This window comes from Pleurodeles waltl, chromosome 10 (assembly GCF_031143425.1).
Source record: "Pleurodeles waltl isolate 20211129_DDA chromosome 10, aPleWal1.hap1.20221129, whole genome shotgun sequence".
Taxonomy (NCBI): domain Eukaryota; kingdom Metazoa; phylum Chordata; class Amphibia; order Caudata; family Salamandridae; genus Pleurodeles; species Pleurodeles waltl.
Genome location: NC_090449.1, coordinates 140,410,344 through 140,434,292, shown reverse-complemented (window position 1 = coordinate 140,434,292; position 23,949 = coordinate 140,410,344). Strand labels below are relative to the sequence as shown.

Genomic DNA, 23,949 nt, shown 5'->3' with positions numbered 1-23,949 from the left:
GGTCCACCACAAACAGTCCTCCGCCTCCGCCGACTACATCAAGCCTCCTATCATCTTCAGGGTTTACTTATCAGTGTGTCAGTCACACTTGACTCCTTAGACGCTCCCTTTCATCTGCGCCATTTGGGACACATTGCGATTTGTGCCTTTTCCCTGGGAAAGAGTCCAGAACAAGATCTCGATCTTTCAGTCTCTATCCTGGAATTCAGTGAAATCGACTCTGAGGCTACCCGGGCTGATGACCTCCTGCATCCTGCTAGTCCAGCATGCCAGGCTGCCTATGCAGTCTCTGCTGTGGGATCTCAAGTCCCAGTAGGTCCAACTTCAAGGGGACCCCTTCAACCACGTTCAGATTTTGGAGGTGACTGCAAAATTTCTGCAGTGGAGGTTTCTAGATCATAATTGGCAGGGCAGACCATCTCTTTTAACCACCTGGAGCTGACAGTAGTGACTGATGCGTCTTATCAGGGTTGGGGAGGCCAATTGGTAGAGGTGGAGATTAGAAGCCTCTGGTCTCCGGTGGAGTCCCTGCTCCATGTCAGTGTGATGAAACTGAGTGCCATCTGCTTGGCGTTGCAAGGTTTCTTGCCCTCAATCAAACAGAAGCTGGTGCTATCTGACCATATCTCCACCCTGTGGTCCAGCAACAAATAGGGTGAAGTGCGGTCACTGACTCTGTGCCTCTGGCAAGGAATGGACGGGCAGGACATTTTTCTGGTGGCAAACCACTTCAAAGCCAGAGTGGATGTCTCTTGCATAGCAAGGCTTTACATTAGGCTTTGCATTAGGCGCAGTTAACGGTTATCTTTCAGTCGTTTGGGGCTTCCTGCGATGCCAGCTAGCCCTCCCTATTTAAGTCTCCATTTGTGATGTGATTTTTTTTTTTTAAGGACCCCCAAAACATACCCTGGCCCCCATTTTGTGATGCCCCGTGGGACATCTATCTGGTCCTTACTTTTTTGAGTTTAAAAGGCTTCACAGCTACACATCCTTACGATCAAAAATGTGGGCCTGATTTAGAATTTAGCGTAGGGGTTGCTCTATCACAGACATGGCGGCTACCCTGTCCACCGTATTACAATTCCATTATCGCCTATGGAACCTATAATACAGCAGATAGGATAGTCGACCCTTGACCCTGCTTCAGGTAGGTCGCTCCCCTGCACCTCATGCCGGTGCTACCTCTGCTCCAGGTTCCCTATTTTACTCTGCCCTGGTCTCCCAGGCCACCCCCCTTCCTCCACTTCAAATTCCTTTTTCCCTGCTGCTGCGTCCCTGCGGCCCCGCCCCCCTCCCTCCACTTCAATTTCCTTTTTTCCCGCAGCTGCGGTCCGCCCCCTCCCTCCACTTCAATTTCCTCTTTTCGCGCTGCTGTGTCCCTGCGGCCCCGCCTCCCACTCACCCATTCACTGCCCCCTCCCTCCCCCTGCTGCCCCTCCTTCCCACCTCCCTTTATATGGCAGCCGCTGTGCGGGCGTGCCTACGCTCCTAAGGCAAGCCTCTCTGCACCCGTCCGTGTCCAGAACGTGCCCAGCGCCAGGACCCCTGGTCCCCAAGACCACCATGGCCAGCAACGCCATTACACCGCCATTACCCTCTGCGCACTCAGCACCGGACGAGCACACAACTGCTTCCTGGCCTCCCCCAAGCACACCCAGGGACCCTTCATCTGCCGGAACTGCAGCCTCCCCAGCCTCCAAATCACCAAACCTCCTGCCGAGCCTGACCAGAACTACCTCCGATGCATCCTACTTAACACCCGCTCATCACCCAAACACGCCGTCGAACTCTGGGACCTGCTCGACAGCTCCACCCGGGACGTCGCCTTCCTGACGGAGACCTGGCTGAACGCCTCCTCGGCCCCAGACATTGCCATAGCCATTCCGGATGGCTACAAGATCACCTGCAGGGATCGCACCAACGGAGTCAGAGGCGGAATCGCCATCGTCCACAAGAACACCATCAGGGTCATGACCTGTACCAACGACACCCTCAGCACCGCCGAACACCTGCACTTCCAGATCCACACCAACCCCAACACCACCCTCAGAGGAACCCTCATCTGCGACTCCATCGCCAACCTCGTCAGCAGGCACGCCCTAGCCTCCACCAACGACGTCCTCCTCGGCGACATGAACTTTCACCTGGAGAATAACAACGACCCCAACTCCACCACCCTAATCGACAACCTCGCCACCCTCGGACTCCGACAACTCATCACTACCCCAACACACTCTGCTGGCCACACACTGGACCCCGTCTTCTTCGCTAGCCCCCACGTCACCTTCAGCCACACCACCGAACTCCCATGGACAGACCACCGCTGCATCCACTTCACCTTCCAGAAACCCACCACGCACCACCGCACCCAACAGACCCCGCCGCAACTGGAGCAAAATCAGCCAAGACCAGCTGAACACCAGCCTCGCACGAAAACCACCCACCGAACCCACCAATCCTGACCTCGCAGCCTGCAACCTCTCGCACTGGATCGACAACTGCACCAACACTCCCACCCCGCTCAATAAACCTTCCAACAGAGGTGCCAACAAGAGAGCCAGCTGGTTCACCTCGGACCTTCGAGCTTCCAAGCAAACCTGCTGGAAACTGGAGAGAAAGTGGCTCCTCGAACAGACACCGGACAACCATGCCGCCTTCAAGAATGCCATCCGCAATCACCATCACCTCATCAGATCTGCCAAGAAAACCTCCTTCAAAGACCACCTGTACAACAACGCACACAACAGCAAGGAGCTCTTCAACATCGTGAATGAACTCTCCAAACCCAGCTCCAGCACAAACGACATCCCACCTTCACAAGACATGTGCAACTCCCTCGCCGCCTTCTTCCACCACAAGATCACAGACATCATGACGGCTTCAACAGCCAGACCACCCTGCCAATCACAGACTCCTCAGACTCTCCACCCACCTTCAACTATGACCCCCTGCTCGTCTTGTCCAACGTGAACGAAGACGACACAATCAAAACCATGGGCACCATCCACTCTGGATCTCAGTCCGACTCCTGCCTGCACCACATCTTTAACAAAGCAAGTGCCACCATCGCACCCCACCTCCGTAAAGTCATCAACATCTCCTTCGAGACCGCGACCTACCCCGAGAGCTGGAAGCATGCTGAGATCAAACCCCTACTCAAGAAACCCATGGCGGACCCAAGAGACCTCAAGAACTTCCGTCCCATCTCCCTGCTCCCATTCCCGGCCAAGGTCATTGAGAAGATTGTCAACAGACAACTGACCCACTACCTCGAAGAAAACAACATCCTGGACCCATCCCAGTCAGGGTTCCGCAGCAACCACAGTACCGAAACCGCCCTCATCGCCGCCACTGACGACATCAGGGCCCTGCTGGACAACGGCGAAACCGCGGCCCTCATCCTCCTGGACCTCTCAGCCGACTTAGACACTGTCTGCCACCGCACCCTTCGCACATGCCTCCACAACGCAGGTATCCGGGACAAACCCCTGGAGTGGACCACCTCCTTCCTCTCCGGCAGAACCCAGAGCGTCCGCCTCCCCCTTTCCGCTCCGAAGCCTCCAAGATCATCTGCGGCGTTCCCCAAGGTTCGTCCCTCAGCCCTACACTTTTTAATGTCTACATGGCCCCGCTCGCCCGCGTCGCCCGGCTACACAACCTCATCATCTCCTCCTATGCCGACGACACCCAACTGATCCTCTCCCTCACCAAGGACCCCCTCACCACCAAATCCAACCTCAACGAAGGAATGAAGGCCGTCACGGAATGGATGAGGAACAGCAAACTGAAGTTGAACTCAGATAAGACTGAGGTCCTCATCCTCGGCGCCAACCCCTCAGCCTGGGATGACTCCTGGTGGCCGACCACTCTGGGAGCAGCCCCAACACCCACCAACCACGCACGCAACCTGGGCATCAGCCTCAATTCAACACTCTCCATGACCAAGCAAGTCAGCACCGTCTCCTCATCCTGCTTTAACACCCTCCGCATGCTCTGCAAGATCTACAGATGGATCCCCACAGATACACGAACAGTCACCCAAGCCCTCGTCAGCAGCAAACTTGACTACGGAAACACCCTCTACGCAGGAGCCCCGACCAAACTCCTCAAATGACTGCAACGCTTACAAAACGCCTCTGCACGCCTGATCCTCGATGCCCACAGCCACAGCCGCATCACTCCCCTTCTGAGAGATCTACACTGGCTCCCCGTCAACAAAAGGATAACCTTCAAGCTCCTCACCCACACACAAGGCGCTCCACAACACCGGTCCAGCCTGCCTCAACAGACTTCTCACCTTCTACACCCCGCCCTGCAAACTCCGCTCAGCCGACCTCGCCCTCGCCATCGTCCCCTGCATCTGAAGAGCGACTACCGGAGGCAGATCCTTCCCCCACCTCGCCGCCAAGACCTGGAACACCCTTCCCTTGCCCCTACGACAGACCGAAGACCTGCTGACTTTCAGGAAGCGGCTCAATACCTGGCTATTTGAGCAGTAGCAGCACCCCCACCCCCTCAGCGCCTTGAGACCCTCACGGGTGGTAGTGCGCTCTACAGATACACTGAGTGATTGATTGTCATGTTTGTGATGGAGCAACCCCTCCACCAAACTCTAAATCAGGCCCTGTGTTCCTTGTTGCCACCATCTCAGCATGGTGCCTCAGTGAGTTCCAGGCTTTGTGTGTTAATCCATCATGCATCACCTTCGTAGCAGACAAACTGGTTATGCAGACTCAGGCATCCTTTCTGCCTAAGGTTGTGATGCCTCTGACAAAACCATCACCCTGTCTGCTTTCTGTAGTCTGCCTTACTTCTCTAAGGCAGATAAGAGACTTCTTCCCTTGGACCCCAAGAGACTAATGAGCTTCTGCATAGATCATTCGAAAGTACATTGCATTGGCGATAAGCTCTTTGTGGGGTTCACTTGAGCAAAAAAAAGGCAAGGCTGTGCCAAAGAGAACCATCACTTTTTGAATCATCCTCTGTATTAGGATCTTTTGCGCACTGGCCAAAATATAGCCTGCAGAAGGACTGCACACTCATTTTACCAAGGCCAAAGCTGCCACCATTGTGTTAGCATGCAGAATCCGTGTCCTGGACATATACCAGGAAGCTATGTGAGCATCCCTCCAAACTTTCATGAAGTACTGTTGTCTGGATAGCCAGGTTCACCAAGAGTGGTACTTTACCTGCTTGCTAGTGCAGAACCTTCTGGTTCATTGCATTCACAGATCTGCCTCCAATAGGTACTGCTTTGGTATCTATTCAAAAAGTGAGGACTGTGCTGCTAGAAGTCTATCAGACGAACAAGTTACTTACCTTAAGTAACACACTTTCTGGTAGAGGCTATGTTGATGCAAGTTCATCTCAGACCCTCCCACCCTACATGTTCTATAATTGGGCACTACTCATTATTAAGATCCCAGGTCTAGGAATGAGCACATTGCTTACAACCATTTCTTTCTTGGAGCTCTGCATCTGGGGGCACAGACAGCCTCGATAGAAGCTGACGTCAGTGTGCTGGGGTGGTACTTATGTGGACCCTGCATGTCATTTGCAGAGCGGAGCAGTGTAGTTGCGGAGCCCAATGGCTCCACGTGATTGTGCGCCAAGGTACAGCTGAAAAGTTTCCGGATCTAGTCTGACGCCTGGGGAATATTCAAAATGTAAGGAATCTATGTCCAGATAAAGGCCCTCATTCCAACCGCGGCGGTCAATGACCGCCGGGTTGGTGGACCGCGGGAGCACCGCCGACAAGCCGGCGGTGCTCCAATGGGCATTCCGACCGCAGCGGTAAAGCCGCGGTCGGACCGGCAACACTGGCGGTCTCCCGCCAGTGTACCGCCGCCCATTGGAATCCTCCAAGGCGGCGCAGCTAGCTGCGCCGCCGAGGGGATTCCGACCCCCCCTACCGCCATCCAGTTCCCGGCGGTTCTCCCGCCGGGAACCGGATGGCGGTAGGGGGGGTCGCGGGGCCCCTGGGGGCCCCTGCTGTGCCCATGCCAATGGCATGGGCACTGTAGGGGCCCCCGTAAGAGGGCCCCTAAATGTATTTCACTGTCTGCTGTGCAGACAGTGAAATACGCGACGGGTGCAACTGCACCCGTCGCACAGCTTCCACTCCGCCGGCTCGATTCCGAGCCGGCTTCATCGTGGAAGCCTCTTTCCTGCTGGGCTGGCGGGCGGCCTGAAGGCGGCCGCCCGCCAGCCCAGCGGGAAAGTCAGAATTACCGCCGCGGTCTTTCGACCGCGGAACGGTATTCTGGCGGCTCCCGCCGGCCGCACGGTGACCGCGGCGGGCGGGAGTCGGAATGACCCCCAAAGTCTCTACCAGAAAGAGTATTACCGAAAGTAAGTAACTTGTTCAGCACCACCCACTGCCCAGCAGCCTGCTTAGGTGCATTTGTCGTGATTGCTTATTTAGCACACTTATCTCAGTCCTTCAAAGGTTGGAATTTGGCTCCTGACTGCCAAAAATCTAGTTGACAATTGCTTCATCCAACCATTACCAGTGCATGGTTGTTAGTTGGGAGAGTCCGAAGATGTCATGTGACCCATTCTTTGTTGAATGTGAATGTATCTACATTTGAAAACTTGTGAAAATCCTGGGGCAGATTCATCTACATTAGCTAAAAAGAATTTCCAGAATAACTTGGCACCGTATTAAGGGGGTCATTCTGACCCTGGCGGTCATGGACTGCCAGGGCCAACGACCGCGGAAGCACCGCCAACAGGCTGGCGGTGCTTCCATGGGCATACCGCCGCGGTCAGAAACGGGAAACCGGCGGGACCCCGCTGCCCCTGGGAATCCTCCACGGCGGCGCTGCAAGCAGCGCCGCCATGGGGATTCCAACCCCCTTCCCGCCAGCCTGGTTCTGGCGGTTTCCACCGCCAGAACCTGGCTGGCGGGAACGGGTGTCGTGGGGCCCCTGGGGGCCCCACATAGATTTTCAGTGTCTGCGTGGCAGACACTGAAAATCGCGACGGGTGCAACTGCACCTGTCGCACCCCTTCCACTCCGCCGGCTCCATTCGGAGCCGGCATCCTCGTGGAAGGGGGTTTCCCGCTGGGCGGGCGGGCGGCCTTCTGGCGGTCGCCCGCCAGCCCAGCGGGAAACTCAGAATGACCGCCGCGGTCTTTCGACCGCGGTACGGTCTTCTGGCGGTTGTCGCCGGCGGAGGTCAGAATGACCCCCTATGTGTTTGCAGTCTAGGAACTCAGTCAAAACATGGCTGATGTCCTATCCACTGGTTTGGTGGTGGATGAAACTAGCAAGCAGACCAGAGGTATGCCCAATGGGCACCCATTTACTTGAAGTAGTGAAGACACAGTGGCTAAAATCTAATTTAGGAAGAACATGGATAGATTATGGTAATTATTTGTGTTGCATAGCCAAGTCTAGTAATGGGTCTTGGATGGTATTTATTCATGCTTGACTCTTGAACTGACCGCTCCACTTCAGTCCGTTTCCCACAACTTCACCTTTCTGTGGTATAAAGTGAAGCAAGTTGGAAGGCACAGGCCTAGCTTATATGGGCTCTCGTGACGGTAGGATTAAATCTCCTACCTCGTCCCTTGCCAAGTATAAACTCTACACTTACAGTATGTGTGAATATTCTTTTCTGTTGCAGGAATACCACCTGAAAAGTGTTTGTCCTGCTGCCTTGGAATGTCCTCCGCAGTAGATGAAGCAGAGGCTACTGTTTCTGTGGTAGTGAGTCTAACGATAGAAGCCTGGTCAATGTCCAAGAATGACATCAGTCTTCCCGTGGTAGTCTGGCTATAGACAATAAATACATTGTTCATTCCAAAAAGCATCAGGTGGATAATTAACGTGTGCGAGATTTAAGAGTCTCCTCATGTAGTGGAAGTAGTTTTATCAACTGCACCAATGTACTTTAATATAATCAAGCATTAAGTGGGGCTTACACACTTCTACCAAATGATCCCAAACTGTGATTGGAGATGTGCTAGAATCTTGAATTGTAGTGAGCCAGTGTTCTTCCTATCTGAACATTTCAAAGCTGTCAGTTTGTTCCATCAAAAGGCACTGGGCAGAGCTTTTTGAAGCTTTTTACCTACTGAGGGAATTATTTGTAGTGACTTAAATTGTCCTACATGCTGCAGTGTCAGGGATGTACGTTTAACTGAACATCTATATTCTTGTATACGAATTGTTCACATAAAGTCAGGGCCACAGAAATTATGTGATTCTGCGGCCAAAGCTTTTTTCACTTAATTATGGATTAGTTACACTTGCCATGTAATCCATCATCTGCTCCATCATCTGCATATTTTAGCAAAAGAATTGTTTCTGTCTCAAAAGGATCACAAATGACTAACACATTACAACATGTGTTCACAGGTAGTGGAAGACCATTTGCAAAGGTTATCTGGCCATTGTTCAGTTGCTTATTTCTGTATTTGGCTGTTTAACTGGCACTAATGAGGTGTAATCTTTACCCAGGCACTATTACCATGTGTAAAAATTCTAAAGTAATGAAGTAATACTATCAAAAAATCTGATGGATTATGCAGCATGTTTTTCTTTTTCTTGACGCATATTTTATTCAACCCTGCCACATATGATGCTCCCCTGCAGCATAATTCCACTTGTCCTGCATAAAGTTTACAATGTTTATGAAAGAGTGACTTAGCAAGATCCCACATAATCCGTTCACTAGTTCCTAATGTACTGCCTGACCAGCTGTTGTGCTATAAGAATGATTAAACACTTGTCAACTGCTACATTTTTCAATAGACTACAAATCTCATGAAACTTGTGTAGGAAATTGTCTCCCTGTTGCAGTTACCCCCCACTTTTTGCCTGATATTGATGCTGACTTGACTGAGAAGTGTGCTGGGACCCTGCTAACCAGGCCCAGCACCAGTGTTCTTCCACTAAAAATGTACCATTGTTTCCACAATAGGCACACCTCTGGCACACAGATAAGTCCCTTGTAAAAGGTACCAGTGGTACCAAGGGCCCTGTGGCCATGGAAGGTCTCTAAGGGCTGCAGCATGTGTTGTGCTACCCTTAGGGACCCCTCACCTAACACATGCACACTGCCATTGCCATTGTGTGTGTTGGTGGGGAGAAAAAGGCAAAGTCGACATGGCATCCCCCTCAGGATGCCATGCCCACAAAATACTGCCTGTGGCTTATTTAAGTCACCCCTTTAGCAGGCCTTACAGCCCTAAGGCAGGGTGCACTATATCACAGATGAGGCTATAGCTGCATAAGCAACATGCCCCTACAGTGTCTTAAGTCTATTCTTAGACATTGTAAGTACAGTGTGGACATATTAAGTATAGGGTCTGGGAGTTTGTCAAAACGAACTCCACAGCTCCATAATGGCTACACTGAATACTGGGAAGTTTGGTATCAAACGTCTCAGAATAATAAACCCACACTGATGCCAGAGTTGGATTTATTAAAAAATGCACACAGAGGGCATCTTAGAGATGCCCCCTGTCATTTACCCAATCCTTCAGTGCAGGACTGACTGGTCTGTGCCAGCCTGCTGCTGAGAGACGAGTTTGACCCCCTGGGGTGAGAGCCTTTGTGCTCTCTGAGGCCAGTAACAAAGCGTGCACTGGGTGGATATGCTTAACACCTCCCCCCTGCAGGAACTGTAACACCTAGCAGTGAGCCTCAAAGGCTCAAGCTTCGTGTTACAATGCCCCAGGGCACTCCAGATAGTGGAGATGCCCGCCCCCTGGACACAGCCTCCACTTTTGGCGGCAAGTCCAGGGGAGATAATGAGAAAAACAAGGAGGAGTCACCCACCAGTCAGGACAACCCCAAAGGTGTCCTGAGCTGAGGTGACCCCTGCCTTTAGAAATCCGCCATCTTGATTTTGGAGGATTCCCCCAATAGGAATAGGGATGTGCCGCCCTACCCTCAGGGAGGAGGCACAAGGAGGGTGTAGCCACCCTCAAGGACAGTAGCCATTGGCTATTGCCCTCCCAGACCTAAACACACCACTAAATTCAGTATTTAGGGGCTCCCCAGATCCCAGGAAATGAGATTCCTGCAACCTGAAGAAACCAGAAGGACTGCTGACCTACAAGCCTGCAGAGAAGGAGGAAGACAACTGCTTTGGCCCCAGCCCTACCGGCCTATCTCCAACTTCGAAAACCTGCTCCAGCGACGCATGCGACAGGGACCAGCGACTTCTGAAGCATCAGAGGACTGCCCTGGACTAAAGGACCAAGAAACTCCCATGAACAGCGGCCCTGTTCAAAACCAGCTACTTCTTTGCAACAAAGAAGCAACTTCCAAAGACCGCACATTTCCCGCCGGAAGCGTGAGACTTCTCACTCTGCACTCAACGCCCCCAGCTCAAGATTCAGAGAACCAAAACCTCAGGGAGGACTCCCCGGCGACTTCGAGCCCATGAGTAACCAGGGACACGACCCCCCTGAGCCCCCACAGCGATGCCTGCAGAGAGAATCCAGAGGCTCCCCCTGACCACGATTGCCTGTAACAAGGGACCCGACGCCTGGAACCAACACTGCACCTGCAGCCCCCAGGACCTGAAGGAACCGAACGTCAACGCAGGAGTGACCCCCAGGCGACCCTCTGCCTAGCCCAGGTGGTGGCTGTCCCAAGAAGCCCCCACTGTGCCTCCCTGCACCGCTAGAGTGACCCCCCTGGTCCCTCCATTGTTTCCTACCTAAAACTCGATGCCTGCTTTGCACACTGCACCCGGCCGCCCCTGTGCTGCTGAGGGTGTGTTTTGTGTGCCTACTTGTGTCCTCCCCAGTGCTCTACAAAACCCCCCTGGTCTGCCCCCCGAGGATGCAGGTACTTACCTGCTGGCAGACTGGAACCGGAGCACCCCTGTTCTCCATAGGCGCCTATGTGTTTTGGGCACCTCTTTGACCTCTGCACCTGACCTGCCCTGAGCTGCTGGTGTGGTAACTTTGGGGTTGCCTTAAACCTCCAACGGTGGGCTGCCTATGCCCCAGAACTGAGACTTGTGTTTTACTTGCCTCCTAATCTAACCTTTACTTACCTCCTCCAGAAACTGTTGATTTTTGCACTGTGTCCACTTTGAAAATAGCTTATTGCCATTTTTACAAAGACTGTATATGATCATGCTTTTATTCTAAGTTCCTAAAGTATCTAAGTGAAGTACCTTACATTTAAAGTGTTTAATGTAAATCTTGAACCTGTGGTTCTTAAAATAAACTAAGAAAATATATTTTTCAATATAAAAACCTATTAGCATGGAGTAAGTCTTTGAGTGTGTGTTCCTCATTTATTGCCTGTGTGTGTACAACAAATGCTTAACACTACCCTCTGATAAGCCTACTGCTCGACCACACTACCACAAAATGCAGCATTAGAATTATCTACTTTTGCCACTATCTTACCTCTAAGGGGAACCCTTAGACTCTGTGCACACTATTTCTTACTTTGAAATAGTACATACAGAGCCAACTTCCTACAACTTGGCAGAGAACTGTTTTATGGCAGGCTGACATTTGTACAATCTGTCATGCTCTGGATGGTTCCAAAGCAGTGCTAGAGTTATTGAATTGAAGCATATGTTGCAGAATCAAAACTTTATCACTGCTCATGACAAATGGGAAGCTGGGTGTTGCCCAACCAGTGACAGAAGACTAGTAAGACCTAATGTCCTCATGGGTACCCTAGAGTGAGGCTCCAGAGCTCCTTCATGCTTTCTCAAAGAACATATCATTCACAAAATTTGGAAACACTCATTGGGATAAAAGTGCATTACTGGTGTTACATTTAGAATCTTCGGTGAAAGAAAGGAACTAGAGACTGAAAACTAGTATGTGGCGGCCAAGTGACCACACCATGCAGTGCTCTCTGCTGCACCTGCTTGCACCCTGGATTCCGCAGTAATGCCATGGTGTCTGAGCAGCACAGGTTGCCCTCTTGAAAGGGCCTCCTAGCTGCCTTGCTGTCCTGCAGAGGAAGTTGTGATCTGACTCCACCAACTAAAAATTTACACTCAGATTCTGATCATGATCTCTCTCTTCCATACAGTCAGAACCGGCCTTGAACCTAACCTCCATAATTTGATTTCAAAGATTCTGGGTAGGATTCATCAAACGAGAGGCCTTCTCTATTTCTAATCTAAAATGCTACTCTTTAAATAACAAATGGTGTCCTTTAAGTAGAATGCATTGAAACTCGTAGAAATGTTTATGCGCTGAGAATGCTATCAAGTGTTTGTGATATGAGCAGAAAATGCAGTGTGAGAGTGTGGTACACCACAGGCTTTGCAGAGTGGGGAACAACCTACCTAAGTGGGAAGATAAAAATAAATTCTTCAGTTTGTATCAAAAAGGCAAGCTGAAATGCAATTACAAAAATAATAAAGTAAGCAACAAATTAGAACTGTGCAGCTAACTATTAGTGAACAACAAAAAGCTGTTAGGGCACAACCCACCTTATGCTTTCAAAATAGGATTACAATTCATGTGCAAAATATCACCTGACTGCTAATCGATATACACTGTGTATCTGCAGTGGGTGGGATGCGTAACCCCCCAGGGCCAGAGAGACAGACTCAAACATGGTGACTTATCATATAAAGGAGGGCTGTGGCCTGAACGTTTTGCCCTACCTATCCATTCCTCTCCCTGGGAAGGGGAAATGTTTAAAAAAAAAGAAAGAAAAAAACATATAAAACCCCAGGGGGGGGCAGCCTCTATGCCGGGGGGCCGACCCCATGAAATAACAGACCTTTGGTTTCTAGTGTTGGATTTCTGCTCAGGGATTGCAGGCCTACCCACAATCCTTTAGCAAGAATCCTTTGTGCAAGGTCACCATTGGAAAGAGGGGAAAAAAATCATTTTTCCATTGTTACCCATTTTTCCACTATATTTGCCTCCGGGTGGCACAAAGTCCCCCGGGTACAGTGAAGCTGAATTAAAAGTGGTGTGCTGAGGTACAGCCACATCAATGTCAGCACCTGTGGGAGAATAAACTGGTAAAACCTCCAGTGCAAGCACCAGACACTTCTCACATTCCCATTAGGGGAAGTGATATTCATGCCCTCCAACCTGGAACGTTAGTGTGTCATGTCTGCCAAACTGAATCGGTTAAAATAGGAGGCCAAAATCATAGAGAAGTTCAATATATAACAGCAAATGTCTTACCAGTTTGGCTTTGTGTATTTCTCCCAAATACAATTGTGGGCTTGTCATCTGGGAAAAGGAAAGGTCTGAGAAATTGCCCATGGAAACTCAATGTAGAAGCTTGGAATTAGGTTTACTTTTGGTATGTTGGTAACTCCTCTAGGTGTGCCCAGGATTGAAACTATCAATTCTAGGAATTTTTCTGAAAACTTCACATAGGCGAGTGTTAGTGGTGTTGATGGTGAGGATGCCACAACCTTTTCTTAGGCAGAATGCTTTGCAAGCATCATAGTTTGAATGTGAAATCCCTCACATTCTCTAACGGAAAGTTTTGGAATTTGAGCTACAGCAAAAGTCCCACCCCCACTGTTCCAAAACGTCAAAACAAATACCTCAGTTCTGTGGGTGGGCCTGTCGGAATGGGTGCGAATAGGCCAGAGTTGTGACCATTTAAGGGTAGTCTACTCTCAAAGTGGTCTTCACAATGTTAAAATGTTGGTCTATTCCTGTCCCATCTATTAGGCCAGTCTCCTTATGTGAGGTACTGTTTTTGTCGGTAGACATGCTGGAACATTGGATAGTGTCCCTTTTGTTTTACTTTCCAGTCACAGAGCTGTGAAGAAATTGTGAAATTTCTTTTTGTAATTTGCAGGAAGTTCTGATTCTCAAATATGCTGTGATTCATATAATTCTATTTGACAAACCTTATGTTCAGTGTGCTCTCCCACCCACCCAGTCTTGTTGAGAGATGTTGGGCACCCAAACATTGAAACTTTAGGCTGTGTAGATGGTAAATATATGGTTGGAGTATGTTTCTGTATGGCCGAGGTGTCTTGCCTGTTACTAAAAGGTAAGTACCAGCATTTTACATTCAGCTGCTTTTGAAATTTCCCAAATGCACTGCACCTGGCTTATTGACTCTGGGCAGCCCGAACTCAAAGAAAACCCATGCATGTCTGGTAGTCCCAACCCTCTGGAGACTCAATTTAAGATAGTTTGCAGTTGGACATGTCCCCAAGTGAGAGAAATTTAAGGGCTTACCATGGGAAAGAAAGAATTCTAAAAGTCTTATAAATGTTAGGTCATTTTCAGTGCAATACTAACTAGCCTTGCACCAGTAGATTCATTATGTAGTACAGAAATTCTATAATATTTATACTTTCCATATTTCCATGTAGCTGTGAACTTGATATGTCGTCAAATGGTTTTTCTGATACTATTTAATAATCAGTGCTAATATTTAATATTTGCTTCTGTAGACTACATTTCTTAGGATAACCCAAACATATCTGTTGTTGCTGGACTCCAGACATTCAAGGCGACAACTTTTTTGGTTCTCACTCCAGGAGTTCTAGTTGTATATTTGAGAAATGCAACAAAATAGTTTGAATCCTTTAATGAGATATGGATGCAGGGTTTGTCACAATAAAAAAAACTCCTTTTGTGCCGGGAACAAGTGTGAGCAATGAGACCAAAGAGGTACATAGGCTTTACTAACCTAATGCCAAATTTCTTTAAAAAGCTTCTGCACAGACCTGGGCAAAAACCCTGGCAGTGAGAGGGTTAATTATACAACTTCTGGTGTTTTTGATGAAGGATGTTCCATGTTCTTGAGCTCATTGATCGAGGGTAAAGGCAGGTATTATTTATTGGAGTCTTTCTAAAGACCCTTTGCAAACGTATACTTCCAATGGTGCCTTCATAATTGGAAAATGACAATTGGATTTTGTGAACTTTGCCTTTGTGGTTGTCTTATGATTTTGCGTCAGTTTGCTTCATACTGTATCAAATGTACTCAGAAAAGCTATATTACTGTTTTTAAATTTCCCAACTGTGCTTATTAGGTTGCATGCGGAGTACATGTTTCATATATCTCAGTATAACTTATTTTCTCCTATAGGGCAGATGAAAATTGAGAAACGAATGTTCTTTTTGGAGAACAAAAGGCGTCACTGGAGAAGCTATGATTCAGATAAACTTTACTCTTCTGTAAGGGACGAGCTGAACTTCTATGAGCAGAAAATGAAAGAGATAGCAGAAGTAAGTAAATGTTTGCATGACCAGTGAACTGTTTGAATTTGAAAGCTGGGGAAAGTAGAGTTTTAGGGGCAAGTTTTAATTTTGCATTGTGAAGCTGACATTTTAGGCATCTTAAACTTTTTATTGAGCTTCATATTTTAGTGCATTTGCCCCGAATCTCATTTGTAGTTAAATCATAGGACAAAGAGTGACATAATAGTACAGAGCTACTTTATCTCTTAAATAAATATCATAAAATGCAATCCAGTCCTTTGAATGTATCCCACAACAAAACAGAATCAAGGCCAAAGCAAACTCCCCCTTTAGTTTATCATTGAATTTGTTCAATTTACCAGAACAACCAATGCCAATACCCAGAATGCCCACTAAGCAGGTGATTGGTAAAGTAATGGCCACCTTTTTAGGACAAAAATTAAACGTTGAGTTAATAAAACATTCACCTGAATTTGTTAGCGTTTCCTACAGAACAGTGTAAAATTTGTTTTCTTTTTCCATGTCACACATTCTATAGAAATGGGTTAATAAAAGCATCATGACTAGATCAGGCTAAATCAAAATGCAGGCAGTGGAATAAGCATCCACTGTAGAGTTCAAGTGCTTAAGGTAAATTATTGGTTCCCCTTCTATGCCCATCTCCTATTTCAGGGGGCAGTAGCTCATTAAAAAAAAATCTCTGCCTTTGGTGATAATTTAATGTTTTTCTCGCCATATAGCGACATGAGCTTCTTCATGGCAATGAAAAGTTATTTGAGGGTTCCAAGAGGTATTACGTCATACACATACCAATTTATGGTTTACATAGTATCAATATTCTGCTTTCAGTCTGTCCTTTGAACAGTCTTATCGCCTGCCAAGCGAAACCCATGTTGGCTGGAATTCCTCTGTTTTGCTAGGAATAAAAACCTGAACCTTCCACATGGCTTTTTATTCTACATTTACTGGGTTTACATAGTCAAGGTGCTGGAGGTAGCACCACAAGTAATGAAGCAAATCACACCATCAGAGTTTCTCACTATGTCGAGCAGGTTATTGAATAATATCAAATCAATCCATGCTGACCACTCTCTTCCAGCAACACCTCTGAGAAGAAGCATTATGGCCTTGAAGACCATTTAAATGAAACGTCTGTGTATGCATCTTTTTAATTAGATTATTTCCTCAATACTGGTTGAGTTGGTCATCCGCTCAGAGCCACAAAGCTATCTTCGCCCCTAGGTCACAAATACATAAAGTGTGTATTTTCAACTCTTTGGCTGAGGAAGCACTCATTTTTTTGCTCCACCTTTACTTTTGGTAGTTGAGCCTCTAGTTTAGTTTACTGGGTGTATGGAGCGCATGGCTACCCGAAGGCTTCCCAGCGCTAAAGCAAGACCAATAAACTAAATGAGGGCCTATGCTGAATTTTAATAAAGTCTTCAGTTTCCTACAAAAAGAAAGTTCTGAGTTATCTTGGCGGAGCTCCAGAGGAAGTGAGATCCAGAGATTAACTGCTCTAAAAGCAAAGGATCTGCCTCCCCATCTTGCTTTCTTGATCCGAGGGATGTTGATTAGAGAAGCTGTTGATGGTCTAAGCGACCTGTGAGGAGTGTAGAATGTTACAATCCGACTAAGGAAGGCAGGACCCTTTTTGTGATGGGCTCTGTGCTCAGTACACATGGCTTCGAAGTTAATACGTTGTTCAGTGGGGAGCCAGTGAAGCGAAACTAAAGCTGATTTGGCAGAAAGACATCTAGGGGTGTTCATAAGTAAGCGAGCAGCTGCATTTTGCACCACCTGCAATCTCTTTAATACATAACGAGGGAATATCAAGAAGAGAACATTTCCTTAGTCCAGGGGTGACAATATAAGGGCCTGAATAAATGAGTCTTTTGGCTGGAAATTGGAGGACCTTAAAGATTTTCCTAAGGATTCTTAACAGACTGAAACAGGTAGCTGCAAGTTTTGTTGAATGGCATTCCATCATAAGACAAGAGTCCAACCAAAAACCAAGACTTTTTATATTCTCTTTTGGCGGAGGGAGATCATTTAATACTTCCGGAGCTGGAGCAGGGGACTTGGGGAGAGAGAGATTCCCGGACATCATTACCTCTGTTTTCTCGTTGTTAAGTTTGAGTTTGTGGTCAGCCATCCACCTGGCGACATCCTGAAGACAAGATGATAGACTAGACTGTTCTGAGTTGGTATTGGTAGAAAAAGAAAAGACCAACTGGGTTTTATCGGCATAGGATACTAAGGATAGACCAGAGGGTTCTACGATCTTAGCCAATGGGGACATATAGATATTAAAGAGGGTAGGGCTCAGGGAAGAGCCTGCGGTACCCCACAACTGTGGGAGAGAGTGTTGGAGAAGAGGGAACGATCAAGGACTTGAAAGGTCCTATCTCTCAAAAAAGAGGAGAGCCATTTAAAGGTGGGCCCCTTGATTCCTACATGTGAAATTCTTGGCACCAATATGTTGTGATCCACAGTATCTAATGCTGCGCTTAAGTCTAATAGAATGATTGCTGCGTATCACTTGAATCTAGCCGTTGTCATGCGTCTTCTGTAACGGCCAAGAGGGCAGTTTCAGTACTATGTTGGGGTACAAAACCCATTTGAGTGTGATGAAGAAGCTTATGGTCCTCAAGAAAGCCTGTCACTTGTCTGTTGATGTGGTTTTCAATCATTGTAGATGCTATAGGGAGGAGAGCAGTTGGTCTATAATTGCTTAGTAGAGTTCCATCAAGCCTGGGTTTTTTAAGTAAAGGTTTAAGTAAAGGTTTAACAGCTGCATGTTTTCAGTGTGGTGATATATGGCCGGACGTAAGGGATTCGTTAAGAACATTAGTTGAGCAGGAACTGTGATGTCAGAGCCTAAAGCTTAGATATAAGGGGTGGGGGGGGCAGGATCCAGAGGAGATACAGATTTTATGGTGAATAGGTGATTTCCTACTAAATCTTCCATAAGTGGCAGAAAGACTGAAAGTATGGCTCTGCGAAGATGAGAATCATCCTGAGCTAACAGGTCGACCTCTTGAGAGGACTTAATAGGGAAGGTTCCATGAATATCGAGAATTTTCTTTAGGAAGAAACACGCCAGATTATTGCTGTGTTCCTTGGAGGTTTCCGTTAAATTACCAGGAGACTGATCCTGAATCATTTATTTAAATATTAGAAAAATCTCTCTTGCAGAATTAAAAGACTTCTATTTTGGATGCATAGAAAGCCGCCTGCGCGGATTTAGTGCCCGCATGGAAGGATCTAATCGCTTTTGTATATTCGAGTTTGAAGGCATCATCATAAGTCTTCCTCCACCTTCTTTCAAGTTGCTCTTTTTTTTTTAACCGCCGCAGCTGGCGAGTGAACCGTAGTGATTTCCTTCGGCGAGCACTTCTAAAGACATTCTTTGTCTGTAGTATAGTATCAAGGGAGGTGGAAATCCACTCATTAAATTTGTCTGCTGAGCATGACCAAGGGATGGAAGGATTAGGGAGAGTGTTTTCTAGGGTACCAGTCAATTCACTACAGCTCAGATGTGACCATGGATGATAGGTTAGCTTATTTGGTTGTTTGTGTATAGAGGCAGAGGAATTGGGGAGAGTAAGCATGATTTAGAAATGAGCAGACCAGACCAGGGGAAGAGAGGTGCCTGAGCTGACAAGTTAGGAATGTTGTTAAATACTAGACCGATTCTATAACTTTTAATGTGAGTGGGACCGTTTACCAACTGTGTCAGGTCTAGCGCTGCTAGATCTGTGAATAAAGATTTAGCGGATATGTTGCTCGCTTCATCCACATGAATGTTGAGTTTACCAAGAATGGTGAAGTTGAAGTATCTGCAGGCTGGATCTGCTACTAGTTCTAGTAGAGCCTGTAGGAACCTCCCATGAGGAACAGGGGGATGGTATATCAGTACTTCAGTACCTCTAAAAATCTATTACTGTAAAATATGGCCTCCCACATAATTAAGAATGATCTTTTGGGAACAGAGCTTGGCCATTTGTTAAGTGGTTGCTTTCCTTTAGAACTCCGTGATGCCTGCATTCTGGGACGATTATTCCTTTATGCAGTGGTTGCTTGCCTACCTCTTTGCCAACACCACTCATAATGGGGAGTGTACTGATGCTGTTTCTGCCTTTCTGTGAACTTTCCTGACTGATAGTTACCACTGCCAGTGGCCGACTCATCCAGCCATCACTTGGCTCACTGCTGTGACATAATTGGGCATGATGATCATTTGACAGTACTTGCACAGTACTGTGAAGTCAGATGATGGGTTCTTGTGAGGTAATAACTGCTATGATGAAGGCTAATGATCTGGGCACCATCTGTCTGGCAGTATGACTGCAGTGACTGATCATGTTTCGCACTGTGCTCGACTTGCCTCCTACTGCCGACCACCAGGAAGCACGAAAACCCCAGGCCACAACATCTCCTTAAACATTTTGGTGTGCAGACTTTTCTATCTTAGACAGCCAGGAGCCGCAATAGAAATCAAATAGCCATTAGGGATTTGTTTTGAAATAAACAAAAGGCGCAGAGAGTGTAGTAAGTATTTGGGAATGTTTAAGGTGTATCTTTGAGGCACTTTAAAAACTAGACGCACAAGAATGAGAGAAAAGAGATTTGGATTTAAGGGATTTATTTCAACAAGTCCCAAAAAACCTAATCCCACATATATTAAGGAATTACTTTGGACCTGAGCTAAGATTTTAGTAATAGTGCCCCAAAATGAGACATTGAATAGAGAAATTGTGTATCCGAAATCATTTGAAGATAATGAAATCATGATAAGTGGCAAATCTGGACACTAAATATATTAACCTTGAGAATGGCATACTAAAAACAATCCCTGACGTATTTGACCGGGTAGGGGATTACAGTTCTATGAAGATCCCAAATCTACAAATGGAAACTCTGTCCCCCTCTAAATTTGTTGTAAAAACCTTTTCAAATCATTTTGAAAAATCCTGGCAAACAGGAGTCTTTAAACAAACCAATTTCTGAGGACAAGATGTGACACACCATAGGATCCCTTCCATTTGCTAAGGCCTTGGGTGGAGGATGCCCTCCAGTATCATACAAATAATGATATCCTCCAATCTTTTAAAAGAGAAATGCTGGTAGTAAGTAGTACTGATACCAGCATCAGCTGAAGCAGTCCTCATGTGATCGGCCCGAAAAAAATCTTATTCAATCTTGCTCATTTATTAATCTAATTTAGCTCACTCACTCACTAATTAGGAATGTATCCATCTCCTACTTCATTATGAAAACCATAGGAAAGTCATCTTTAATTAGAGTGTGGTAATATGTAAAAGGAAAACAATCAAGAGATGTTTATCCTTTCCTTGCTGCTTGTTTCTGATACTTCTAACTGCAGATCCCTCACCTTTTTTTTTTAATATCCCAGGAGTCAGTCTGGGTCTAGAAACATTTCGATAGGATAAAGAGGCAGAGGAAGACAACATGCCTTTCCTCATCTTACCCTAACCCTATCTCCATCATCCTCTACTTCCACCTTTATTACAGGGAAACAGGCCTTGTTCCTTCTTGCCTGAACACACTCAGCCCATTGGAGGATAGGTGTCCGCCTTCCACAACATAGAAGACCATTACTTCAGAACTTTGGATCTCACGCAGGTATGCCTTACTGTTCCAACAGTCACCACCTTCTATTCCTCCCTGAGCAGAGACACTCCCACAGGACTTCCTGCACATCCTTTAACAAGAGGTTCAGTCCTTATTCCAACAGGACTTAGTGGAATTGGTCCCAAAGTAGATACAGAGTCAAGGATGTTTCGCTCTATACTTCTTGTGCTCCAGAAAGGACAACTATTTTCGTCTGGTGCTAGTCCTCAGGGTTTTGAACTAGTTCCTCAAATAAGAAAAGTTCAAATGCTGTCCTTGGCTCGTGTTCTGCTTGTACTGGAAGTAGAAGACTGGAAAATGTCTATCGACCTGCTGGATACTTACCATCCTGCAGTAATACAGGAAATTCCTTTGTTTCACAGTCAGGTCAGAACAGTTTGCGGTCTATCAGTTTGGCTTCACTTCTGCTCCTAGAGTCTTCATGAAAGTGATGCAGCCCATCATTTGGAGGAACTGGAGATCGGAGTTCTCTGGTCGCCAGAAGAACAGATGTTACACATAAAGCTGTTAAAATTCACTGCAATACATCAAGGTTTCTCTCTTCTTGGTGGTCAGTAATTCCAGATATTCACACAGGAAATGTCCTTAACAACGATCCCACAACAACGATTACATTTACAACGCAAGCGGAACAATGCAAACCTTTTTCTCTGCCTTAACCACATGTGCTGAACTACGAATATGCGTGGTTAAGGCAGAAAAAAAGGCAATATGGATCTGGAGAGGACGCAGGCAGGTAAGTGGGGTTGGGGCAGGGATCGGGCAGTTTTTAGGGGTGGAGAGGATAAAGGGCTTAGGGTGCGGGGCTTGGGCTATTTTTTTTTTTTTTTTTTTTTTTTTTTATTTTTTTTTTTAGGGGCAGGGATGAGGGGAAGTTTTTTTCTTTTTTCTCTAGTGTGGATCAGGAGAGGCCATGTACGTTGGGCAGGGGCAGGGTTATGGGGTCGTTTAATAGGTGGGGGTGGATTAAGGGTTTGGGGTGGGGGGTTTGGCCTATTTTTGTTGTTGTTTTTTTTTGTTTTTTTAGGGACGGGGTGGGGGGTCAGGGAAGTTTTGTTTTTAGGGGTGGGGTTGGGTGGAAATGTCGAAGTAATATTGTTTTTAGGGTTGTGGTGGGGGCTTGGTTGTTTTTAGGGTGGGTGGAGAGGTCGGGGAAGGTTTTAGGGCTCAGGGTGGTTGGGGGTATGGGGTATTTTTGTTTTTATGGGCAGGGTAGTTTTGTTTTTAGGGGTGGGCGGTTCGGTTGTTTTTAGGGTGGGGGTCCGGGGAAGGTTTTAGGGCTCAGGGTGGGTGGTTTTTTTTGGGATCGTTTTGTTTTTAGGGGCGGTGGTGGTGGGGTTAGGGTACTTTTGTTTTTAAGGGAAAGGAGAGGAGGGGTCTGGGTAGTTTGATTTTTAGGGGTGAGGGTTTGGGGGTCGGTTGTTTTTTGGGCGGGTAGGGGAATCGGGGAAGGTTTTAGGGCTCAGGGTGGGTGTGGGGTATTGGGGTAGTTTTGTTTTCAGGGGGGTCGGGGTAGTTTTGTTTCTAAGGGTTGGGAGGTCGGATTAGTTTTTTTTTATTAGGGCTGGGGTGGAGGGGTCAGGCAGTTTTTTTTTTTTAGGTGTGGAGGTGGGGAGGTCAGGTTATTTTTGTTTTTACGGCGGTGGGGTGGGAGTATCTTGGAAGGTTTTAGGATTCAGGGTGGGTGGGTGTCGCTAGGGTACTCTTGTTTTTAGGGGCGAGGGTGGTGGGGTCTGGGTAGTTTAAGAATTAGAGGTGGGGTACTGTTGGGCCCTAAGCGGATGGGGGGTGGCATGGTAGAACAACGCATGTTATTCCCTCACATGCCTTTACTAGGCATGCTTTTACAACGGAAAATCGTTGTAAAGGCAATCATGGTAACAATCCGGTTGTTCTGACCACGTTGTTCAGGCATGTGTGGTTTTCACGTGCGTTCCATCGTACAATCATTCACACACAATACATCCCAGATCAACAAGCAAGATGTTGTGGGGTTGCATCTTCTTTGCAGAGAACAGTTGCAACTCTGGTCTTGGGCTCAAGACCATCTGATTTGCATAGTGGAAAATCACCTGGCCTGATATTTTAATGTCAGAGTGGATAATCTCATCTGGTGCCCTCTGTCCGATTACAAGTGGTGTCTTCATACGAGGTAGTCCAGAACTCCTCTGCTATGGTGGACTCCTTAGATAGACTTCTTTGTCACAGGAGAATTTTCACTGGCCAAAATTCTATGCTTTTCAGTATCCAAAGCATGGCGCATTCGGGAAGCTTTTCACGTAAAGAGGAACTTTCCACTTCTCTACATGCTTTCTCCTATACGCCTGATTCCTCGTGTCTTGAGGAAGATCCGCCTCCACCGGGCCCAAATAATCCTAATTACCCCATACTCACCACAAAGAACATGGTATGCAGACTTTATTTACCTTCCCCTTTTCCCTCCCCTTTGTCTCCCTTATAGGGTAGAACTCCTCTAGCAGTTGCAGGGGCAGGTTCTACTCCCTGGCCTCCAGAGCCTTCATCCACATGCCCGGGGATTGAGCAGTGGAATCTGGATTTCTTTTTCCTTACCTCCTGAAGTGGTTGATGATATTTTATGATCAAGAAGACACTCCACTAAGTGTCTTCTTGTAGATATGCCATATTTTGTTAAATAGTGTGAGATACATAGATCCTCTTCAGGCTCATCTGTCTGACATTCTCCATTTTACCTTTTCCCTAGGCCAGCAGGGCTGCGCAGTTACTACTGTTGTCAGCCTTACTGGCCTATTATGTCGTCCAGATCAATAATGTCTCTTTAAATCTCCTATATCAAAATTTCTCAATGGTCTTGCAAACAAGTACCCACCTACTCTCTGTATTATGACAATAGGATCTCATTTTGGTTCTTGCTTATCTAATGTGTTTACAGTTTGAATCACTGCTCCGTTGTCCCTTACATTTACTGACATTAAAAACTGTTTTCCTAATTGCTGTTACTTCAGCGAGGAGAGAATGCGATTTACAAGCCTTAGGTGTTAAACCTCCTTGTAACTCCCTTTTCCTGACAAGCTAGTGTTGAGAACTATGGCTGCCTTCGTGCCTAAAGTGGTTCCACCTTTCCTCCTAAGGAAATCAATTACCCTTTTCACCTCCTATCCTCCTCCACCTCCATCT

The 23,949-nt window shown here is 47.0% G+C and overlaps 1 protein-coding gene across 4 annotated transcripts in view; it reads left to right on the top strand.

The window, feature by feature from the left end:
- Window positions 1-23,949, top strand: part of RNF216 (ring finger protein 216) — a 697,454-nt gene that overhangs the window by 241,444 nt on the left and 432,061 nt on the right. For all 4 annotated transcript variants that reach the window (XM_069210010.1, XM_069210009.1, XM_069210008.1 and 1 more), the window contains one exon: window positions 15,023-15,162. In XM_069210010.1, coding sequence (XP_069066111.1) covers window positions 15,023-15,162 — 140 coding nt within the window. The remainder of the gene's footprint in view (window positions 1-15,022; window positions 15,163-23,949) is intronic.